The sequence below is a fragment of the Gorilla gorilla genome, chromosome 4 (assembly GCF_029281585.2).
Source record: "Gorilla gorilla gorilla isolate KB3781 chromosome 4, NHGRI_mGorGor1-v2.1_pri, whole genome shotgun sequence".
Classification (NCBI taxonomy): domain Eukaryota; kingdom Metazoa; phylum Chordata; class Mammalia; order Primates; family Hominidae; genus Gorilla; species Gorilla gorilla.
Genome location: NC_073228.2, coordinates 172,182,966 through 172,207,493, shown reverse-complemented (window position 1 = coordinate 172,207,493; position 24,528 = coordinate 172,182,966). Strand labels below are relative to the sequence as shown.

At 42.8% G+C, this 24,528-nt stretch overlaps 1 protein-coding gene across 7 annotated transcripts in view; it reads right to left on the bottom strand.

Moving 5' to 3' along the window:
- The window catches only part of WWC1 (WW and C2 domain containing 1), a 177,845-nt gene that overhangs the window by 74,314 nt on the left and 79,003 nt on the right, over nucleotides 1-24,528 (bottom strand). For all 7 annotated transcript variants that reach the window (XM_019028268.4, XM_063706949.1, XM_019028271.4 and 4 more), the window contains exons 2-3: nucleotides 24,180-24,289; nucleotides 10,342-10,545 (exon numbers count right to left, since the gene is read on the bottom strand). In XM_019028268.4, the coding sequence (XP_018883813.2) occupies nucleotides 10,342-10,545; nucleotides 24,180-24,289 (314 nt within the window). The remainder of the gene's footprint in view (nucleotides 1-10,341; nucleotides 10,546-24,179; nucleotides 24,290-24,528) is intronic.

The following is a 24,528-nucleotide window of genomic DNA, read 5'->3' as shown; positions in this document are numbered from 1 at the left end:
AGAAGAGATGAGTGGGGACAACACTTGGGGTGGCAAGGGCCTTGTAGCCTTTGTCTTAAGCATGGAACAGGGAATCCACGTACAGAGATGTTTTATTGCCAATTTAAAGTTTTCATCTCCTGGTGTCTAATTCCTTTGGTCTTTGCTAGACTTGGGGATTTCAGGGATAGACCTGGCTGGATATTTAGCTGGAGGTATCACCTTAAGCATACAGTGTGGGGAGGTTATAATATTATAATGTTATAATAAAATGACCTTGAACAAAATGATGTTATTTGAGGACCTGCTGTATTTCCCAAATAGGTCCTTTCAACAAAATATTAAGACAGTTAACACCATTTCTCACTCACTGATCAACAGTAATACAAGGTGAAAGAAGAGAGGAGTCGTCAGTGTGGCAATAACCTGGGAATACACACAGAAACGTCCTCAAGGGGTGTGGGGCGGAGCTGGGGACATCTGTTCTAGGAGCACCCTGTCCTGCCAACCACCCTGTTCATCAGGCTGTGCCTCTGGACATGGGTCTGTACTGTGGGGCAATGTTGAGGAGACTGTCGCAGCAGCGTGGAACAGTCTGTAAAAATGGCAAGACCTGACTCAGACAGGGAGAGGTTGGCTGTGTAGACCAGTCACGCCAGGGCTGACTTGAGGCATGCATCGTGTTCCTTGGGCATGCCCAGAAATCCTGGAGACAAAAAGATGCCAAAAAGAAGAGATTCTTACCAATTAGGCCACCAGGAGCTTTAATTCTTATACCCTGGAGTATCACTGTGAAGTGCACAATTTTTACCTAAAGCCGCTGACACAAGATGTAGCCTGTTACTTATCCCTTTGTAAGTTAATGTTTGATTGAGGTAAAAAATACATACATAGAAGTGCACACATCATGTATGTACAGCCTGAGGAATTTTCACAAAAGAAACACGCTCAAGCAATCAGCACTGCAATCAAGAAAACAGGTCATCAGCCTCTCCTTTGTGTCTGCATCCCTTCACTATCCTCTACTACGAGAACCTATTTTTTTTTTAATTGAGATGGAGTCTCCCTCTGTTGCCCAGGCTGGAATGCAGTGGCGTGAACTTGGCTCACTGCCACCTCTACCTCCCGGGTTTAAGCGATTCTCCTGCCTCAGCCTCCCGAGTAGCTGGGATTACAGGCACCTGCCACCACGCCCAGCTAACTTTTGTATTTTTAGTAGAGATGGAGTTTCACCATGTTGACCAGGCTGGTCTCAAACTCCTGACCTCAAGTGATCCACCCGCCTCAGCCCCCCAAGTGCTGGGATTACAGGCGTGAGCCACCATGCCCGGCCCTGCTACAAGAACTTTATATCCAACAGGACTTTAAATACTATCTTGCCCCAAAGTTTAATAGTTCTTAATTTTTACTTTTTATTAAAGTTATATATGAACACAGTTTAACAGTCCAACATAGTATGAGGTTTGCTATAAAAAAGAGCATTCCACAACCCCTATCCCCATAACTCACAACCTAAAAGAAAATCATTTTCAATTTCTTGGGTGGCTACCTCTATGTGTCTAGTAATATGCATGCATTACTGCTTCTTGATCTTTTCTGTTTTCGGCATTACTTATTTACTTATCTCTCAGGAGGATGGGGACTTAGCCTCCCTTGCTTCCCTTCCCCAGCCCCTACAGCATGCACTTGAACCTCTCCCATCTCCCCGTCATCCTAAAAGCAATAGCATACTTTTGGTGAAAGCGATCTTCAGTGTTTGCATTATTTTTACTCTGCAAACACTATTCAGGGTGCAATCAGCTAGCTGACTTTGCTTACTTTTACTTTTCAGCACTTTTTTTCCCCTTGAGTTAATTATTGTCATTTTTACATTTGCTTAGTTTCTACAAACTTACCACTAATTCAACCTCACATTCTGCTGGTTATCTAAATCTCCTCTCATAGAGTCCAGACCAGTGTGAATCTGGTGAGTTTTCTATTTTGGGATCTGTCCTGCCAGGGCTTCTGCCCTGCTTCAGTGTGAGCGAGCTGCTCTCTGTGCTCGGCTGGCTTCCTGAGATCCGCCTTTGTGTTCCTCTGCGTGTCTCCTCACCTCTCTGTATACCACGTCTTCCTTTTCATGGTCTACCCCCATCATTTTGGTAGAACATCATCTCCAGTAGCTTCTTGAGAAAGAAACCATGAAGGAAATGAGCTTTCTAAAATCTCACACGTCTGAAAATAGCCTTATTCGGCCCTACACTTGATTAAAGGTAGTTTTGCTGGATATAGAATTCTAGGTCAGAAATTATTTTCCTTAAATCCCTGAGGGCATTGCACCATGGTCTTTTAGGTTTCCAGTGCTATTGGTGAGAAGTCTGGAGCTATTCTGAGTCCTGATCATTTCTGTGTGACCTGATTTTTTTCTCTCTGAAAGCTTTTAGGATCTTGAATTGTCCCAGTGTTTGAAGTTCCACAGTGAGATATCTTGGTGTGAGCCGACTTTCATCCACTGTGTTGGGCACTCAGTGAACCCTTTCAGTCTAAAAATTCTCCTCCTTCAGTTCTGGGAAACGTTTCTGAATTATTTCAGCGATGCTTTTCTCCTCTGTTTCCTCTGTTCTATCTGGAACATATTTTCCTCAGATAGTAGATTTCCTGTCCTTGTAGTCTATTTTTTTTTCCTCTTATGTTCAATCTTGTATTTTTGCTCTGATTTTTAGAAGGTTTCCTCCATTTTATTTTCCAGCCTTCCTTTGGAGTTTTCATTTCTACTCTCATATTTTAATTTCCATGAGCTCTTTTTTATTCTCTGAAGGTTCCTTTTTAAATAATGTAGTACCGTGTTCTTGTTTCCTGACCATATAGCTTCTCTTAACGTTCTCTTCTTCATGCATACTCCTTGTTTCCTCCAAGCCCTCCCTTCACCACGTGTTGGTTTGAGTCTCTATTTTCTCTGTTAGAGGCTTTCCTCGGATATCTGGAATCTTAGTTTTCTGCTCACATTTAAGGATGGGAGCCCAAAATGCTGACTACAGTGGGGTTTGTGGACTGTGAGTTGCACAGCACATTATTTGTTTTCTATTTTCAAAATTTATTATTTAAGAGACAGGCGTCTGTTGCCCAGGCTGAAGTGCAATGTACACAATCATAGCTCACTGTAACCTTGAACTCCTGGGCTCAGGGAATCCTCCTGCCTCAGCCTACTGAATAGCTGGGACTACAGGTGCTTGCCACCACACTCGGATAATTTTCTTCTTTAAATTTTTTGTAGAGTTGGGGTCTTACTATGTTGCCCAGGCTTGTCTTAAACTCTTGGCTTCAAGTAATCCTCCCATCTCGGCCTCTCAAAGTGCTGGTATTACAGGCATGAGCGCCTGGCCACAGCATATGATTTGGTTGGACTTGATTTGGTTTCATCCAGGAATCCTCAATGTCAGTGTCTTTCCAGCTTTTCTCTTTATATCTCTTCCCTGGTCAGATTTCCAGTAGAGTTCTCTACTGTCCAGCCCAGAGGGTAATGACCTGGCACCGTTCTGGGCACCAAGTGGTATATGAGGGCTAAGGTCTCAAAACCCTTCACTTACTCATGCTTTCAGGATAGTACACTCTGGCTCTGAATTTGCCTTGTGTCCTGGAGTCCAGAGACTCTATTTTACCCTCTCCAAAAAATAAACTTCCAGTCATTTGCCAGACTGAAGATGGTGGTTGCCTGACTGTATCGATTTAAGGAAAAGATCTGATGGTCTGATTGTCTTAGAAACAACCTTTACCCAATCCTCTTTGAGACCCTCCTCCCTTCAGTCTTACTTGCAGAAATAGCTGCTGCCACCAACATCTACAGTTTTTGCAAGTGCTCTATAGGACAGTGTTGTGAGCCTTCCTCACTATCAGCCCATTTTCTCTTTTCTCAGGTCTGCTACGTAGGTTGCCACCTGTCTGTCTGCTTTCCAGCTTCCAAATTTTATTGCTGTTCTTTCTTCTCCAATTTTCCCTAATCTTATATATATATATATATATATATATATATATATATATATATATATATATGTATGCCTTAAAAAATATATTTTATCTGATATTCTCCTAGTTTTGCAGTGAGTAAAATCAAGTGAGTGATTCAACTGGCATTTTTTAGTTTTTTAGTTTTTTTTTTTTGAGACAGAGTGTCGCTCTGTTGCCCAGGCTGGAGTGAAGTGGCTGGATCTCAGCTCACTGAAAGCTCCACCTCCCGGGTTCACATTATTCTCCTGTCTCAGCCTCCTGAGTAGCTGGGACTACAGGCACCCACCACCACGCCCAGCTACTTTTTTGTATTTTTAGTAGAGATGGAGTTTCACTGTGTTAGCCAGGATGGTCTTGATCTCCTGACCTCGTGATCTGCCTGCCTCGGCCTCCCGAAGTGCTGGGATTATAGGCGTGAGCCACTGCGCCTGGTCCATTTTTTAGTTTTTAGAGATGAGATCTTGCAATGTTGCCTGGACTGGACTCCTGGGCTCAACCGATCCTCCCACTTCAGCCTCCTGAGTAATTGGAACTACATGTGTATACCACCAAGCCTGGCTTCAACTGGCATTTTTAACCAGAAAGCCCTCACGGATTTATTTTCCAAATGGGAAATCAAGGCCTAGGGAGGGGAAAAATATGATAAGGTCCCAAAGAACCCAGCTCTCTTGAGTTCTCCCCTTTTAGAGGGTGGAGGAACTAAGTGTAGCTGAAGAGCCTTAGCATTTGACTGACTGACGTGGGTTAAATTAAGAAAATTGATTTTGAGATCAGATATATCTGGTTACAAAGGCTACCTTGCCACTCTTTACCAGTGTGCCTTTGGGGAAGCCACTTCCTCTTTGGGGGCCTCAGTTCCCTTGTCTGTAGAATGGGAACAACACTGTCTTAGAGGACTGTGTGTGTGATTCAGGAGGGAGATTACTTAGAGTGCCTAACATATTGCCCTCCAGGCACACAACAGGTGCATATTAAATGTTAGTTCCCTTCTTCCCCATGGAGCTAGAGATTACACCAGCGAGTCGACAGCAAAGTCTCCATCCCCAAGGCAGGGCCCCGTCTGTGTCTGGGACCCAGAGCAGCCAAGGCCAGGTGGCAAAACCCTCACAAGCCCTGGCAAGCCATCTGAGTTAGAGAACAGGCGTGTGACTTCATCCATCTGTCATGCCAAGAGCTTGACTTGGAAGGCAAACCTGGCTTGTAAAACTTGAAGACAGAGTCATGATGAGGCTTGGGTCACACCTTGTTTAACTGGGATGCTTGGGCTGGGGGAATCCCAGTTTCTGTGTGGTTTGAATCTCAGATCCAGTTGCCTGAAATGACCCTAGTCCCTTCAGATAGAAGATATTTAACACTGAAAATGGTGGTGGTGCCTCTGAGGCCAGTGGAGCTCTTGGGAGTGTCTGGAAGTCATATCACAAGGCTGAGGAACTGTATTGTTTACTTCCTTCCTTTGATCATGTATTTATTCTTATTGGTTCCAGAGATCTGTAAAAAAAAAACTCTTTTTCATTTACAATGCGAATGAACTAATAATAATTATTATTTACTGAGAGCTTAAGAATATGAAAAGTACTATTCCAAGGACTTTACATTTGTTAACTAATTTAGACCCCATAACACTCCCATGAAGACGATACTACGATTAGATTGATTTTACAGATGAAGAAAACTGAGGCACAGAAGTGGCATAACTTGTGCAAGGTTACAACAGCTAGTAATCTGCATATCCTGGATTTGAACCAAAAAAGTCTGGCTCCAGGGTCTGTAGTCTCAAAATATTATGTATTTCCTATCAATAGGACTATTTATTGAGCCATTAATATGTTCTAAGGAAATAGTACCAAGTGTCTTACCTAGACCAGTGGTTTGGGCAGTTTTATCCCCTATGACACTTATGACAAAATCTAGAAACATTTTTCGTTATCACAACTTGGGTGGGGGTGATACTGGCAGCTAGTGGGTACGGAACAAGGATGCTGCTAAACACCCTATAATACACAGTTCTCACAAAGAAGAGTTACCCAGACTGAAATGTTAATGGTGCTGAGGTTAAGAAACTCTGACATGGTCCCAAGAGATGAAGGTACTATTAACATTTCTGCCCAACTGGTTCAGTCGGTAGAGAATGAGACTCTTAATCTCAGGTCATAGATTCATGTCGCATGTTGGGTGCCAAGAATTTAAAAATTAACTAAAAAAAAAAAACCCAAAAATTCAATAGTTAAACATAAAGATTCTGAGACTTAAAGAGGGAGTACGGACCCCTAGAGAACACCCAGGTTGTCTGATGTCAGAGTCCAGCTGCCACCTCCCACTACAGTGCTTCTTTTTTTCTTTCTTTTTTTTTTTTTGAGATGGAGTCTTGCTCTGTCTCCCAAGCTGGAGTGCAGTGATGCTGTCTCGGCTCACTGCAACCTCCGTCTCCTGGGTTCAAGCAAGCGATTCTCCTGCCTCAGCCTCCCGAGTAGCTGGGACTACAGGCATGTGCCACCACGCCCAGCTAATTTTTGTATTTTTCATAGAGACAGGGTTTCACCGTGTTGGCTGGGATGGTCTCGATCTCCTGACCTCGTGATCCACCTGCCTCAGCCTCCCAAAGTGCTGGGATTACAGGCGTGAGCCACCACACCTGGCCTCCTACTATAGTGCTTCTCATGTGAATGTTTCATTCTCATAGTGCCCAACTCTAGTTTTTAATTTTGGAAACTTTTTATCTATAGAAAATTTGAAAGAATAATATAATGAATCTCAATATATCCTTCTCTTAGAGCCATGAATTTTTAATATTTTCCCATGCTTCTTCTTGTCATCCCTCTTCCCACCCCAGTTCTTTCTTTCTCTCATTAGGGTGGTTCACAGTAAGCCCTCTACTAATCATGATTAGAAATGGTGGCAAAATCTGGACCATATTCAAAGCCATCAATGTGTCATCGACAATTATTTGTTTTTGTTTTTTGTTTTTTTTTGAGATGGAGTCTCACTCTGTCACCCAGGCTGGAGTACAGTGGTGCAATCTTGGCACACTGCAACCTCCGCCTCCCAGGTTCAGGCAATTCTCCTGCCTCAGCCTCCTGAGTAGCTGGGATTACAGGCACGTGCCACCACGCCCAGCTAATTTTTGTATTTTTAGAAGAGAGAAGATTTTACCATGTTGGCCAGGCTGGTCTCAAACTCCTGACCTCAATTGATCCACCTACCTCGGCCTCCCAAATTGCTGGGATTACAGGTGTGAGCCACCGTGCCCGACTGAGTTTTTCCTATTTTCTTTCCTTTCATTTTTTTCTTGGACCTTTTTTGGAATAAGCTGCAGATATGTTGCCACATGCATCTTCATAAAATCTATGTAGACATTCTCCTACATATTCATAACTCCATTATCACAACTCAGGAAAGTCTCCAATTGTCTGAGAATGTCTTTTATGGCTGCTTTTCCCCCATTTCAGGCTCTAATTCAAGGTACAAACATTTCATTTGGTGGTGTGCCTCTTTAGGCTTTAAAAAAAAAACCTAGTCTAATTGTCTTATAGAATAATCCATATTATGAATTTGTCTGGCTGTGCTCTTGATTAGATTCAGATGAAATATTCTTGTGAGGGATCCTTCATGAAATCTTTATTGCATCACGTCAGAAGGCATTGATATCACCTGGTCTCATTATTGGTCATGCTAATTTCACCACTACGTAACGTGGTGGCTGCCCATCTCTCCAATGTAAAAGTACATCCTTCTGAAATTAGTGAGTGATTTGTAGGGTAATTCTCACTACCTGACATGTGATTATGGGTCCATGTAAATATCCTGTCCCCCAAAATACAAAGGTTTGTTTTTGTTTTTATATACACCTGACACTTTTTCAAACTGTGGGACTTGAGAGAGAGAGAGAGAGAAATCACTTTGCTCCTTTAAACCTGAGGTTCAATAGGGACAATAACATCTCCCTTCCAGGACCGTCTTAACAATAATGGTACGGACTGAATTGTGTCTCTCCCAAATAAATATAATACATTGATGTCCTAATCCCCAAAGTGATAGTATTTGAAGATGAGGCTTTGGGGAAATAGTCAGGCTTAAATGAGGTCTTGAGGGTAGGCTCCTCACAATGGGATTAGTGCCCTAATAGAAAGAGGCACTAGAGAAGGCAGTTGTCTGCAAGCCAGGAAGACAGCCCTCACCAGAACTCGACCATGCTAGTACCTGAATCTCAGACGTCCAGGCTCTAGAACTGTAAGAAGATAAATGTCTAACGTTTAAGCCACCCAATCCGTGGTATTTTATTATGGCAGCTCGAGTTGACTAAGACAGATTAAGTGCTAAAACCTTCTAAAAGTCTCCAGAACATTACTTGACACAGAATAGCTAATGAATGTAATACAGTTCTTTTCTATAACCTCTGAGATCCTGAGGGTTTTCCTGAGCTGCTAAGGAAAAAGGAAGGGCTGGGACAGTAAGTACCCTGGCAAGGTTTGTCCTGTCTTGGTAGCAGAAATAACTTCTCAAAGTGAGGGCTTCACACTAGAGGAGAGTTCAATGGCCCAACCCAGCCATGGCCACCCTGATACCATGCCCTGATGCTAGTCCCTGTGGCCTGGCCCACACTGAAAATACTGTGGGGACAACAGAATGGATTTGCAAGTTACCACTATCTCTCACCAGCTGTAAGACCCTGGGCACATTGTTGATCCTAAGCCTCAGTTTCCTAATCTGTAAAAGGGTGATATTGTTCTTGCTCATAGAACTGTTATAAGAATTAACAGAAATAGCATATTCAGACTATAGCAGAGTGTCCGGCATGAAACAGAGACTCAATAAATACAGGAACAATTTGGTTATTAGAAACAGTGAGTCTTGGCATGGTGACTCACACCTATAATCCCAGCACTTTGGGAGGCTGAGGCAGGTGGATCACCTGAGGTCAGGAGTTCAAGAACAGCCTGGCCAACATCGGGAAACCCTGTCTTTACTAAAAATACAAAACTTAGCTGGACGTGGTGGCTCATGCTTGTAATCCCAGCTGAGGCAGGAGAATTGCTGGAACCCGGGAGGCGGAGGTTACAGTGAGCCAAGATTGTGCCACTGCACTCCAGCTTGGGCAACAGAGCGAGGGCACGGTGGCTCATGCCTGTAATCCCAGCACTTTGGGAGGCCGAGGCAGGCGCATTACGAGGACAGGAGATCGAGATCATCCTGGCTAACACAGTGAAACCCCATCTCTACTAAAAATACAAAAAAAAAATTAGCTGGGCATGGTGGCGGAAGCCTGTAGTCCCAGCTACTCTGGAGGCTGAGGCAGGAGAATGGCATGAACCCAGGAGGTGGAGCTTGCAGCAAGCCGAGATCGCGCCACTGCACTCCAGCCTGGGCAACACAGCGAGACTCCGTCTCAAAAGAAAAAGAAAAAGAAAAAAAATAAAAGAACAAGGGGATTTTGGCATGCTTGCTCTCCTCCTTTGGGTACCAGGGATAGGATAGGAGCCCCACTCTGACCAACTTTATGTTCTGGTGGAGGAAATACTGATAACATACAAGCAGATGTATTGTGATATGTGATATGAAGGAAATAAACAGACAGCCATGGCCAAGACTAGAGTTGAGGAAGAGAGGCTTCTGATAGAGTTGTCAGAGCAGGCCTCTCAGAGGTGATGACCTGAAGGATGAGACTTGAAGACTGAGAAGGACTTAGCCTTGCAAATGGATGCATGACAAAGCATTCTAGGAAGGGGACCGGCACATACTAAGGCACTGAGGTGGAAAATTACAGGGTGGGGTAGGGAAACAGAAAGGGGGGCTGGGGGCTCAGTGCATCTGGAGCCTAGTGAGGAGGGCATGAGATGAAGCAGGAGTGGCTGGCAGGGGCCTGACCACGGAGGGCTGTGTAGGCCATGGAAAGAGTGAGGGGAAGCCACTGAAGGGCATTTGATTGTTTTGAAATTGTGGTAAATATATGCAACATAAAATTTACCATTTTAACTATTTATTAAGTGAACTGTTCAGTAGCATTAAGTACATTTACACTGTTGTGAACATACTACCATCCACCTCTAGAAATTTTCTTCTTCCCAAACTGAAACTCTGTACTCGTTAACTAAGAATTCCCCACTCCCAATTCCCCTAGGCCCTGAAAGCTTTTAAATGAGGAGATATGTAATCCGACTGGCATTCTGAGATGATTACAAATGAAATAAAATGAAACGCAAATGGCAAATGAATCACTGCAAGGCACAGGTAGGAGCAGGAAGAGCAGTAAACAAGATGGTGGTTTGGACAAAGAGTAGAGGTGAAGAGAAATGGGCAGACTTGAGAAGCAATATTGGCAGAACTCAGTATGGCCATTCTCTGTTGGTGTCGGTGGGGGTGGTGGTAGTGGGAGGTACTCACAGCTGACCTGGGAGCCCAGCTTATGCTCCCAGACGGCATGCAGTTGCTGGTACTCCTGCTGTGCAAGCTCCAGGCGCTGCTGCTTCACCTGGTAGATCTCCTTTTGTGCACTCAGAGCCTCCTGGGCCACCACCAGGTAATCCTTCAGCATATGTTCCTGCTCCCGCCGCCATTGTACTCGAGGATCCTCAATCTGAGTGGTTTCTGGAACAGACCCCAGAGATTCTAGGTCAGCATCTCACAAATATCTGTTGGGCTGGTGGCCTGTGGAATCCACTAGCAGAAAACAAAAAGCAAAATGCATAGACAAATCACAATAAATGTAAGTGGGGCAAACTCATTTACTAAATGACAGTGATTCTCCATTTGGAGTAGTCAAACAAATAATAAGCCAGGGGGTTGGGTGCGGTGGCTCATGCCTGTAATCCCAGCACATTGGGAGGCTGAGACAGGTGGATCACTTGAGGTCAAGGAGCTTGAGACCAGCCTGGCCAACATGGTAAAACTCCGTCTCTACTAAAAATACAAAAATTAGCCAGTATGGTGGCAGGCACCTGTAATCCCAGCTACTTGGGAGGCTAAGGCAGGGGAATTGCTTGAACCCAGGAGGGGGAGGTTGCAGCAAGCTGAGATCGTGCCACTGCACTCCAGTTTGGATGACAGAATGAGACTCTGTCTCAAAAAAAAAAAAGAATAAACCAGGATCAATTTCCAAACCCAATGTCAATCTCTGAGAACAGCCTGAATAAGGATCAGGTTTGAGTACTAATCTAGACAGAGAGGCTCAAGGACATTAGAGATGCTCAAGGTAATCTCCTTTGGTGAAGACTAAAGGAAAGAAAAATAACTAATGTCTCAGAGGATGTGGAGAAATAGGTACCCTATAGCCAGCTGGAAATGTGAATTAGAACAGCCTTACTAGAAGACTATCTGACGATGTAAATTAAGAGCCTTAAAATGTTAATACCCTTTGACCAATAATTCTCCCTATAGTAATTCATTATAAAAAGTAATTTAAATTCAGTCATATATTTGTACAAAACCATGATAATAATAATATATTATGAAGTAGCAAGCACATGTCATTGATTCTATAAGTGCTGTTCTAAGAACTTTACATATGTTTACTTCTTAAATCCTTACACGAACCTTATAGATTCTATTACTATCCCCATTATACCAATGAGAAAACTGAGACGTAGAGAGGTTAAGTAACTTGCTCAAAGTCACACAGGAAATAAGTGTTCAGATATGTATGCTATATTCACAGAATGCACTATTATAAAGATAACGCCTTTGAAGAAAAATTAATAACATGGAAAGGTACTTATAACATGCAGGTCATAAAACTGAATAAATATCTATCAAAATCAATATGTACATTCTCAAAAAGATGAGAAAATAGGAAAATATCAACAACCAACTAGGTGGCAGGATATTTTAGGATATTTTATTTTTTACAAAATTATGTGTACAAAAAACATATACACTAATGATCTGAAAAAAAAGCAGCTGACTAGATACGGAAGAGGTTAAAATAATGTCAAAGAATCAATGCCCATGGACTATTAACTCCTCAGTCACCCCCAGTTGTTGGGTGGTGTTAGGGGTGATCAACAAACCAGAAATTGTAAAATCAGGGCAATGTGGTGAATCCAGCCTCCAGATAGGTATTGCTTCTGAATTGATTACTGGTATGTAAAAAATGGAGAGATATATTCATTAAAATCCTGTTTTATGGCTTTTCTTGATCATTCAGAAGTTCTGGCCACCTTGGGTTCACAATTGGCCAGAAATCCCAGCACTCCATCTGTCAAAACCTGGTCTGCTTCATTCATTTATGTCATATGCCTAGCCCGGGGAACACTGGAGTTTATGCCTCCCAATCTAGGCCCTTTAGCTCTCATTCCTCCTAAACAGGTCCAATGAGCATCTCCAGTGAAATAAAGATCAAAGAAGCAGCAGGGCCAAGTTCTCATTCCTGCCAATAATCGCTGTGTTACAACAGAAAGGCTGTTTAACCTCTCTGAATCTACTTTTGTATCTCTTAAAGGGGGTAATGAACCCTGCATCACTACTTCCCAGGAAACAGGAAACTAAAGCACTTGTGCCAGGTAAAGGAAACAAATGATAGCAAAAGTAAAACCCAAACTATTGCCTAGGACCAGTTTTTGTTGTTGTTGTTTTCTTTTTCTTTTTTCTTTTCTTTTTTTTTTTTTGTTTCTGAGATGGAGTCTTGCTCTGTCTCCCAGGCTGGAGTGCAGTGGCGTGATCTTGGCTCACTGCAACCTCTGCCTCCTGGGTTCAAGTAATTCTCCCTGCCTCAGTCTCCCAAGTAGCTGGGATTACAGGCGCCCGCCACTACGCCCAGCTAATTTTTCTATTTTTAGTAGAGACAGGGTTTCACCATGTTAACCAGGCTAGTCTTGAACTCCTGACCTCAAGTGACCCACCTGCCTCAGCCTCCCAAAGTGGTGGGATTACAGGCGTGAGGCACTGTGCCCAGCCTAGGACCAATTTTTGAATCGTCTGTGAATAGCAATTCTTCAAGCTTTTCCTCCTCCTTTTTCTGAGAAAAAAAGTAAGGTCTGAAGACTGCTGACAGTGGCTACAAAAAACTGCCCCTCATGAGGAAAGCTTTCCATCCCTTCAAACCAAACAAGAGGCAGGAACAAATGCAAAAATAATACAAAGACAAAACAAAAAAACAAGGGGGAGATGGAATTTGTAAAACTGGGCTACAGAACAGCTGCTGTGGGTTCCCATCTCCCATCAGCAGCTGTGGATTCCCTTGGCATTCAGGACTCGCGGGTCCCCCTGAGGGATCTGCCCTACACCTCCAGCTGGCACAGCCCACAGAAAAAAGCAGCTCAGCCTATCTTGAGCAGGCTGGCAATGTTTCTTAAAGTTTGCAACTTTTAGAAGATCTGATTTTTCACCAAAAAATAATGAAAAGTACAAAAAAGAAAAATCCCACAATTCCACCATGACAAGTTTGTGAAATAAGAGAGTTTCCATCTCTCCAATCCCATTGCCCAGAGGTAACTGTTGTTGAGTCTCACACAGATACTGCCTTCTGATTATACATGAATTTTTGTTTACACATACATGCCTATATATACAAGGTTACTTTAATGCGACATGGACCATGCCATATATATTGGTCTGTGACTTGTTTTCATCTCCAAATGATATAGCATGCTCATTTTTGCCTGTAGGTGCACCATCTTTTAAACACCTGTACAGTGTTCCACGCTATGGTATTTGGGTTTATTTAACCAGACCTCGATGGGAAATATTTGAATTGTTTTCAGTTCTTTTGCTACTACATTCAATGCTGCAGTAAGGGTTCTTAAAAACATATGTCTATGAATTTGTGCTATTAATTCTGTGGGATAGGTTTCTTAAAGAGAAACTACTAGATCAGAGGGTACACACACTTACAATTTTAATAGATATTACCAAATTACCTTCCAAAGGCAGGTAATTTCTGTTCTCAAAAACAGCACACAAGAGTGCCTCCCCCCACATTCTCAGTGAAATTGCTTTTTTTTTTTTCTTTTTAAAAGTCAGTGCCTCATCCAGTGATACTGGGTCTTTGCTGCATATTAGAATTAGCAGAGAAGCTTCAAAAAAAAAAAAAGCCTGAACCCCACCCCACCCCCCAAAGAACACTTAAATTAGAATTTCCAGGAGTGGGGCTCAGGTATTGACAGTTTTTAAAGCTTCTCTGGGTGACTCTGGTGCAGATATAGCTGAGAGCCCCTGGTTGAACATTAGAATCACCCAGCAGAATTTTTTAAAAATCTCAGTCCTACTCCAGATCAATCAAATCCCAATCTCTGGCAGTGAGCATAAAGCAATGATGATTTACAAAGCTCCCCAAATAATTCCAGTGTGCCACCCAAGGTGAGAACCGGTGTTTAAGAGATGACAAACACATGGGCCGATCGGTCACTGAGGCTGGCAGGTGCGATGCGGGCTCCAGGTGGAATCGCCTGCTCAGGTGCTGGTTGAAATGCTGGGCCCATGTCCAGTTCCCTAAGTGACACCTAGGTGGACCCTCCCACAGTGTTCTGGATTTCATCTGGAACGGGCACCTTCCCTTTGGCCTAAGACCTCAGCACTGCTCTGTAAAACTATAAAGGTATATGAGACCCTTACCTGAAGGTCTGGCCAAGCCAAGTGGCTTGGCGACCATTTTTTGTGGCTCATGGTCTCTTTTGTAAACCAATAAGAATAGATGGGTGCACGAACAGACAAAAACAACACACAAACTCACACCAGAACTGGTTCTCAAACTGGCTGCACACTGGAATCACCCAAGAGATTTCCACTGAATTGATCTACAGTGTGAAGTGGGCATCAATTTGTTACATTTCTAAGAATATTTCCTTTACCCCAATGATCCCTTGGATGCTCCCAGGCAATCTCCTCTACTCACCACCTCTCCCAGTTTGCCTGTTTTAGAACTTCACATGCATGGACTCACACAGTTATTTGCTCTTAGGGCCTTGGTTCTTTCACTAAGCAGAAGGTTTTTGAGACTCGTTCCTATTGCTGTATCTGTTGTACATTTCTTATTGCTGAATAATATTCTATTGTATGAATATATCACATTGTCTTTGTGATAAATTGTTAGTTTGCTTCCAGTTAGGGATTATTATAATTAATACTCTAAGTCTTTGTGTGGGCATGTTTTCACTTCTCTTGGACAAAAATACCAGGGGTAGAATTGCTGGGTTATACTTTGCAAGTATATGTCGAATTTCATAAGAAACTGGCAAACTTTTCCAAACTGGTTGTACCATTTTACATTCTCACCAGCAGTGTATCAGAATTCTAGTTCTTCCACATCCTTGCTAGCAGTTGGTATTGTTATTTTTTTCCTCATTTTAGTCATTATAGTGGGTATATAATGATACCTCATTGGAATTTTATTTTTCTATTTTTTTGAGATGGGGGTTGCACTATGCTGTCCAGGCTGGTCTTCAACTCCTGGGCTAAAGTGATCCTCCAGCCTCAGGCTCCCAAGTAGCTGGGACTACTTGGCATGTACCACCATGCCCCAGCTGATTCTGTATTTTTATTTTTGTAGAGATGAGGTCTCACTATGTTGCCCTCTGCTGCCTTATGTTTTGCTATGGCTGGTCTTGAATTCCCGGGCTCAACAGACCCTCAACCTCAGCACCCTGAAGTGCTGGGATTACAGGCATGAGCAACTGTGCCAGCTGCTTCTTACTGTTAAGCTGTAGGACTTCTTTACATACTTGGAATATGGTTCTTTGTTAGATATATGTATTGCAATATTGTCTCCTTATCTGTGGCTTGTCTTTTCAGTTTCTTAATAATGTCTTTTGAGGAACAAAGATTTTAATTTGATGAAACCAAATTTATTAATTTTTCTTTTCTGGTTAGTGCTTTTTATGACTTGTCCAAAAAAATCTTTGCCTATCATAAAATCTTGCAGATTTTCTCCTATGTTTTCTTCTAGATGTTTTATAATTTTAGCTTTTATGTTTAGGTCTATGACCCATTTTGAGTTTAGTTTTACACATGGTGTGGGGCAAAGGTAGAAGTGGTGGCCTATTTTTTTTCCATATGGATACCAGTTGTACAAACAACTGTTGAAAAGATTATCCTTTAAGGGCATTGGGCCTTTTAAAAGTTCTTTACATGGTTCTAAAGAGCTGTGTTGGCTGGATGCAGTGGCTCACGCCTGTAATACCAGCACTTTGGGAGGCCGAGGCAGGTGGATCACTTGAGGTCAGGAGTTCAAGACCAGACTGACCAACATGGCGAAACCCCATCTCTATTAAAAATACAAAAATTAGCTGGGTGTGGTGGTGCATGCCTGTAATCCCAGCTACTCAGGAGACTGAGGCAGGAGAATCGCTTGAACCCAGGAGGCAGAGGTTGCAGTGAGCCAAGATCGCGCCATTGCACTCCAGCCTGGGTGACAAGAGTGAAACTCTGTCTCAAAAAAAAAAAAAAAAGAGTTGTGTTAATGCCGTTAGTTCTGAACTGTCACACCCTGAGGGGGTCCTCCCACAGCCCAGCGCCTTCTGCTGACACTACCCTTCCTCAAGTCCATCTTACCAAAATAGGTAACTTTGTAACTGGCAGGCCCTTTGAGATCGTCTTGGCCACTACTACATTTTAGTTCTTGTTTTAATTAAAAGTATACCTAGGTATAGCTTAATAATTCAGTGCATTATAAAATTTCCTACATAAAACATCTCCCTCATATCCCTCTTTCCAAAAGCAGCTACTTTCCAAACTCGTATCTGCTCTAGTGCAGGCATCATTGAGAACCACTTCTCCACTTTCTTCTGCTCCATGCTCTAAACCTCTCCCTATAAACACACGCCATACACATTCTCCAAACAGCACACATGGCAGCACACTCATGAGCTCTCCATACACCCACCCCTTCCTACACTTGCCACACACCTGTTTTCTCCACACTGCATACACACCCACGCTGCTAACAATACTGCATTTTCCAAGGGCCTTAGCAACAACAAAAGCAATTCTCTTAAAAACATCTGGAGAATATTCAACCTTGTTACTATGCAAAGGAGTGCAAATTCAAAACAATGAAGTAAGAGTTTAAACCTATGATCTATGTATCAAAAGTCAAAAGAAATGAACATAGCCCCATACTGATGAAGGTCTGAGGAAAACAGTACCCTTATGTCTTGTGGCAATACGAGCTGATACAATCTTTTGGAAATATTCACCAATCTAGCAATATATACTAAAAGCTCCCAAAGTATTTATAACTTTGACTTCAAAATCCTATACTTAGAAATGAATTTTCAGGAAATTATCACAAAGAAAGTAACATACACAAAGAGTCTTCCCTGAGTGCTATTTAAAATAATAAATGAAAATAAACCAAAAGGTTGGCAATAGGAAGCATTATGGTACTTCCATTATGTGTTTTATTTTTCCCTTTTTAAAAAATTTAACTTTTAAATTTTAGATTTAGGGGGTACCTGTGCATGTTTGTTACATGGATGTATTGCATGATGCTGAGGTTTGGGGTATACTGTGCATAGTACCTAATAGGTAGTTTTTCAACCTTTGCCCCCATCTCCCTACCCTCTCTAGTAGTCCCTAGTGTCTATTGCTGCCATCTTTTATGTCCATAAGTACCCATTGTTTCGCTCCCACTTATAAGTGAGGACATGTGGTATTTGATTGTTTGTCCTTGTATTAATTTGCTTAGAATAATGGCCTCCAACTGCATCCATGTTGCAGCAAAGGACATGATTTTTTCTTTTTAATGGCTGTATAGTATTCCATGGTGTATATGTACCACATCTGCTTTATTCAATCCACTGCTGATGGGCACTAAGGTTGATGCCATGTCTTTGATATTAGGAATAGTACTGTGATGAACATATGAGTGCATGTGTCTTTTTGGTAGAATGATATCTTTCCTTTTGGATATATACCTAGTAATAGGACTGCTGGGTTGAATGGTAGTTCTAAGTTCTTTGAAAAATCTCCAAACTGCTTTCCACAGTGGCTGAACTAATTTACATTCCCACTGACAGCATATAAGTGTTCTCTTTTCTCCACATCCTCACCAGCATCTGTTGTTTTTTGACTCTTTAATAACAGCCATTCTGACTGGTGTGAGATGGTATCTCGCTGTGGTTTTGATTTGCATTTCTCTGATGATCACGGATGTGGAGCATTATTTCATATGTTTGTTAGCCTCTTTTATGTCTTCTTTTGAGAAGTGTCTGTTTATTGTTTTGCTCACTTTCTAATGGGGTTATTTGTTTTTTGCTTGTTGAATTTTTTAAGTTCCTTATAGATTCTGGATATTAGACCTTTACTGGATGCATAGTTTACAAATATTTTCTCCCATTCCATAGGTTTTCTGTTTACTCTGTTGATAGCTTCTTTTGCTGTGCAGAAGCTCTTTAGTTTAATTAGGTCCCATTCGTCAATTTTAGTTTTTGTTGCAATTGCTTTTGAGGACTTACTCAAAAATTCTTTCTCAAGGCCAATGTACAGAATGGTGTTTTCTAGGTTCTCTTCTAGGCCTCTTATAGTTTGAGGTCTTACATTTAAATCTTTAATCCATTTTGAGTTAACTTTTGTATATGGTAAAAGGTACGGGTCCAGTTTTATTCTTTTGCATATGGCTCGCCAGCTATCCCAACACCATTTATTGAACAGGAAGTCCTTTCCCCACTGCATATTTTTGTCGACTTAGTTGAAGATCAAATAGCTGTAGGTGTGTGGCTTTATTTCTAAATTCTCTATTCTGTTCCATTGATCTACGTGCCTGCTTTTGTACTAGTATCATGCTGTTTTGGATACTGCAGCCTTATAGTATAGTTTGAAGTTGGATAATATGATGCCTCTGGCTTTGTTCTTTTTGCTTAGATTTGCTTTGGCCGTTTGGACTCTTTTCTGGCTCGAAATGAATTTAGAATAGTTTTTTTCTAATTCTGTGAAAAATGATGCTGGTAGTTTGATATGAATAGCACTGAATCTGCAGATTGCTTTATGCAGTATGGCCATTTAAACAATATTGATTCTGCCAATCCATAACCACGGAATGTTTTTCCATTTGTTTGTGTCACCTGTGATTTCTTACAGCAGTGTTTAGTAGTTCTCCTTGTATATATCTTTCACCTCCTTGGCTAGATGTATTCCTAGGTATTTTTTTGTGTGTGTGGCTACTATAAATGGGATTGCGCTCTTGATTTGGTTCTCAGTTTGAACATTATTGGTGTATAGAAATGCTATTGATTTTTTTACATTTATTTTGTATCCTGAAACTTTGCTGAAATCATTTATCAGTTCTAGAAGTCTTTTGGTAGAATCTTTAGGGTTGTCTAGGTATAGAATCATATCATCAGCGAAGAGAGATACTTTGACTTCTTCTTTTCCTATTTGGATATCTTCTATTTCTCTCTCTTGCCTTGATTGCTCTGGCTAGGACTTCCTCCATTATGTGTTAAAATGTATTGACACATCCTTTTGATGTATTAAAAATGACAAATATGGGCCAGGCACAGCAGCTCACGCCTGTAATCCCAGCACTTTGGGAGGCCCAGGCAGGAGGATCACCTGCGGTCAGGAGTTTGAAACCAGCCTGGCCAACATGGTGAAACCCCATCTCTACTAAAAATACAAAAATTAGCTAGGCATGATGGCACATGCCTGTAATTCCAGCTATTCAGGAGGCTGAGGCAGGAGAATTGTTTGAACTCGGGAGGCGGAGGTTGCAGTGAGCCAAGATCACATCACTGCACTACAGCCTGGGGACAGAGCAAGACTCTGTCTAGAAGAAAAAAAAAAGACAAATATGAAGATTATATAGCATCCCTTAGATATCTATGATATAGTATGAAAAGAAAACAGACATAAAATTTGATCACTGATTAAAACCATCTAATCATGGTATGTGCAGATAATCGGGGATACTGAATACTGACATGAAATAGTAAAAATGGCTTATGTTTTAGAAACAGTTGTCTGTAGGCTGGGCATGGTGGCTGACGTCTGTATTCCCAGCACTTTGGGAGGCCAAGGTGGGCAGATCACCTGAGGTTAGGAGTTTGAGACCAGCCTGGCCAACAACGTGAAACCCCGTCTCTACTAAAATTACAAAAATTAGCTGGGCGTGGTGGCGGGCACCTGCAATCCCAGCTACTTGGGAGGCTGAGGCAGGAGAATTGCTTGAACCCGGAAGGTGGAGGTTGCAGTGAGCCAAGATCTGCCACTGTACTCCAGCCTGGGCGACAGAGCGAGACTTCGTCTAAAAAAAAAGAAGAAAAGAAAAGAAAAAAACAAAAAAAAGAAAGAGTTGTCTGCATTGCTGCTTCCAATTCCTCCCCTGTTTTCTTTTAGACTCACTCTAGTCAGGCTTTTGCTCCCAGTCCTCGTCCAAAGCTGCCCTCCAAAGTCAGGGTCACCCAGGTTGCTAAATCTATTGGTCTATCCTTGGTCCTCTTTGTATTTGCCCTGTCAGAAGCCTTCGACACTGTTGGCAATTCTCTGCTTGATATTTTTCCTTCACGTGGCTTCCAACACACTCAGTTTCCCTCCCTCCTTTCTGATCACTCTTTCTCAGAATCATTGCTGCTTTTCCTCTTCTTGCCACCCTCTGTTGTCTGGAGACCCATGACTTATTCCTTGGTCCTCTTCTCTGTTTCATTCCCAACCAACTTAGTGTCTTTACATACTAGCTATATGCCAGCAACTCTCAAATACTTACCTTCAGCCCAGATCTCTCTCCTAAACTCCAGATTTATATATCAAACTGTCAAGCCACATGTCCTCTCAGATAGGTAATAGGCATGTAAGTCTCGATGTGTCCAAATGAACTCCTGCTCTTCCTTCCTAAGTCTACTCCCCCTGCAGTTTTCTCCACTTGGTTGATAGCAACTCCTTCCTTCTAGTTGCTCAGCTCCAGAAGTTATTCTTTCCTTTTTCTTTCATACTTTACATGCAATCTATCGGGAAATCCTGCTGTCTCTACCTAGAGAATACCTCCAGCATCTGGCCAATCTTCATCCTGACCATTGCTACAGCCCAGGTCTAGGGCGCCTGGACTGTGGCATTTGTCGCTCACAAGTCTCCTTGCCTCCACCCTTGCCCTAATAAGGTGTATTCTCAGCATGGCAGTCAGACTGGTCCTTTTAAGACATAAGTCAGATCATGTTACTCATCTGTTTAAAACTCTCCAATGGCTCACTCCCATCTCACACAGCGGAAGAGCTAGGCCTCTGGGGCAGACCACTGCCTGACCTCTACTCTGCTGCACTCTGTCCTGATGTCCTTCTCCCCTCTCCTCACTCATTATGTTATATGCACACTTGCCTCTTTGCTATCCCTTGACCGCTAAATGTGATCACACCTTGGAGTTCTTATTCTATCTATGCTTTCTATTTGAAATGCTCTCTCACCTCCTTCAAGTCTTAGCTCAAATCTCATTGTCTCAACAAGATCTTCTTCCCAGAAGACCATATTATATTTAACGGTACTCTTGGTCACCATTACCACGGCCCTTTCTTCGCCACCCCCAAATACACCTCAGCTCCTGACTTTGCTCCTTTTTTCTGTGTACTGAACATTCTCTAACATACTACATAATCTACTTATTTATTTTTTGTCTCTCCTGCCAAAATGAAATTTCTATAAGAGCAAGGATCTTTGCCATTTTGTACTCCCATGTATCGCAAGCTCCCAGAAGAGTTGGCCAATAAACATTTGCTAAATGAATGAATGTTCGATGGTGAATGTATGAGCGAATCGTTGTTTGAGTATATTGTGCTATACCTCTCTCTTTTTTTTTTTTTTTTTTGATACGGAATCTCGCTCTGTTGCCCAGGCTGGAGTGTGGTGGCGGGATCTCGGCTCACTGCAAGCTCCGCCTCCAGGGTTCACGCCATTCTCCTGCCTCAGCCTCCTGAGCAGCTGGGACTACAGGCGCCCGCCACCACGCCCAGCTAATTTTTTGTATTTTTAATAGAGACGGGGTTTCACTGTGTTAGCCAGAATGGTCTCGACCTCCTGACCTCGTGATCCGCCCGCCTTGGCCTCCCAAAGTGCTGGGATTACAGGCGTGAGCCACCGCGCCCAGCACCCCCCCACCTTTTTTTTTTTTTTTTTTTTTTAAGAGACAAGGCCTTGGTATGTTGCCCAGACTAGCCTTGAACTCCTGGGTTCAAATGATCTTCCTGCCTCAGCCTCCCAAGTACCTGGGACTATAGACACATGCAACCATGCCCGATATTGTGTCTATAACTCTTAAGAGAATTTCAGTCCATGAACAATGCACACACAGAACTGGTCCAAGTGCATGGCTCTGAATGCCTGGGCCTTGGTGCTCATATTCCTACTATATTGCTATCAATGGCTCCATCTACTGAGGTGGTCCCCCACATCCAACCAGACCACCTCAAACCAAGAGGAAACCAGTAGCCTGACAGCTTGTGAAACTACCAGATAGAATTCTTCCTGCTATGGCCCCATTTAATCACCCCCATACACCCCATTTCTGCCTTCATTCCCTCAAGAATAAACTCTGCCATAGCCTGCTACTACTTTCTTCCATTTTTCCAACAGCTCCCAGAAGCACCTTGAAATCCCACTCCCGCCATGAGATTTTAATGAGGGGGATGCACTCAGCAATTAGAAACAGGAAAAGACTGATTAGGTCTCCTGCACATCAGTGTTTAACCCAGCATCCCATGCAGCCCTCCAAGCATTAACCTCATTCCCCATACACACTCAATTAGGCATATTTACTTCTCATTATCCAGTACGCAATCATGAGTGCTAATAAAAACCTTTGCTACCCCCAACAATGCAATTAATGCCATTAGCTGTCTCTCAGAAGCTCTTCTACACTTTGGTGCCAACAACAGTCCACTCATTCACCCATTTATTCATGCATTCATGCACGTATGCCCTTTTCTATTTAGCACAGGTTAAGTTCACACCTACTATGTGCCTTACCAGGCAAAGGCCTGGGACTAGAGAGATGAATTAGACACAGTCTCTGCTCTAGGAGACCTGCAACAACAGGCAAGTGATTATAATACAGGGTGATGAAGGGCACAAGACAGGTGTGGCCAGGGTGCTACTGAAACCCAGAAGAGGAAGTAGATGGAGAAGTACAACTTCATTCTCCAGGGCCAGTTCAAATCCCAGCCCTGCCACATTTTAGCTGTGAGTCTTAAGTAGTCAACTGACTCTAAATCCCATTTATGACATGGGGATGACCATCTGAACATCTCACCAGGAATTGGGAGGATTAAAAGAGATAATGCCTATCAAGTTCTCAGCACAGGACACGGCACAGACTGTGTGCTCAGTAAACAGAGGCTATTAGGATTTGATGCCCTAGTCTCAGCCTTCAGACTTTGCCAGGCACATCCCATTTCATTCCATTTTCTTCTTGCCTGAGAGGATTAAGGGGATGCTACAGTTTAGAAGGCTGAGAGTGAGGCTGAAAAATCCCTTTCCTCTGTACACATGGACAAGTGGGACAGAAAATTTCAGAGAACAGTCTTGGCCAAGAGGGTGCTCAGTGGATGAGGCCCAAACACACATCAAGTCTCCCCCGCTGGAGGATTGCTCCCTGGGTTCCTCCACCTGTCAGACAACCCGCTTTTTTCCTCAAGTCATTCCTCCATCATAGTCCCAGAGACAGAGGTACTAGGAATCTTTGTAATGGATCGGGATACTTGGATCACAGATATGAAGTGAGGGTGGGCTGACTGGTATGATGGGCCAGACACACACACACACACACACACACACACACACACACACACACACACACACACACACTCTCTCTCTCTCTCTCTCGCCAATTCACTATGGACATATATGCATACGTGCTGTGGGGGGCCTGCTAGGGCTCTGGCTGCTCTAAGATAGTCTGGCAATGACAATGACACATCTTTCTTTTAGGGGAAAAAAAGGTATGCCCATAAATTTACATATGTAAATATGTATGTGCATATATACACATACACACATACAAACACATCATTAGAAAATTTCTGGAATGATACACAAGAAACTGTTCACAGTGGCTGCCCCCATAAAATTGGGGAGATGGATTGTGAGAGGAGTTTTAGATTCTATTAAAAACCCTTCTAAACTGTTATTTTTACACAAGCATACATTATCTATCTATATCTACATCGACATTTCTATCTAAATCTATATAAAACAAAATACAATCTGGCTCCAAGAGTCTGCAAATGGTTCTTCCAGACTTGGAGGGAGGATGGGCTTGGAGGTAGAGGGATGAAGAGGGCACAGGGAAGGGAGGACCGTCGGGAACTTACTGGTGTTGTGGTCTATGAAGTAATCTCCAACCTGTGGGTCATATGCCTCTTCCCATCCTAGCGGCAACTCATCACTAATGCAGTCAGCAAAGGTGAGCGGTTTGGTGTACCTGGCAAGGGAGAGGAGAAACAGACTCCATCAGCCTACAGTCCCCAAATGCCTGCAACCTGCTGCTTCTCTGTGCCTCTTGCTTTTCTGGGCTGGCTCAACAGATCCAAAAGTTTTGCACCACAGCAGCACCAGCTCTGTTGTCCCCTTTGTTCCCAGCAAGGTGAACACATAGCTGCAGCAGCAGGATAAGATCACCCTGTGTGGGAGGCAGGGAATCTGCGTTCTGGTCCCAACTTT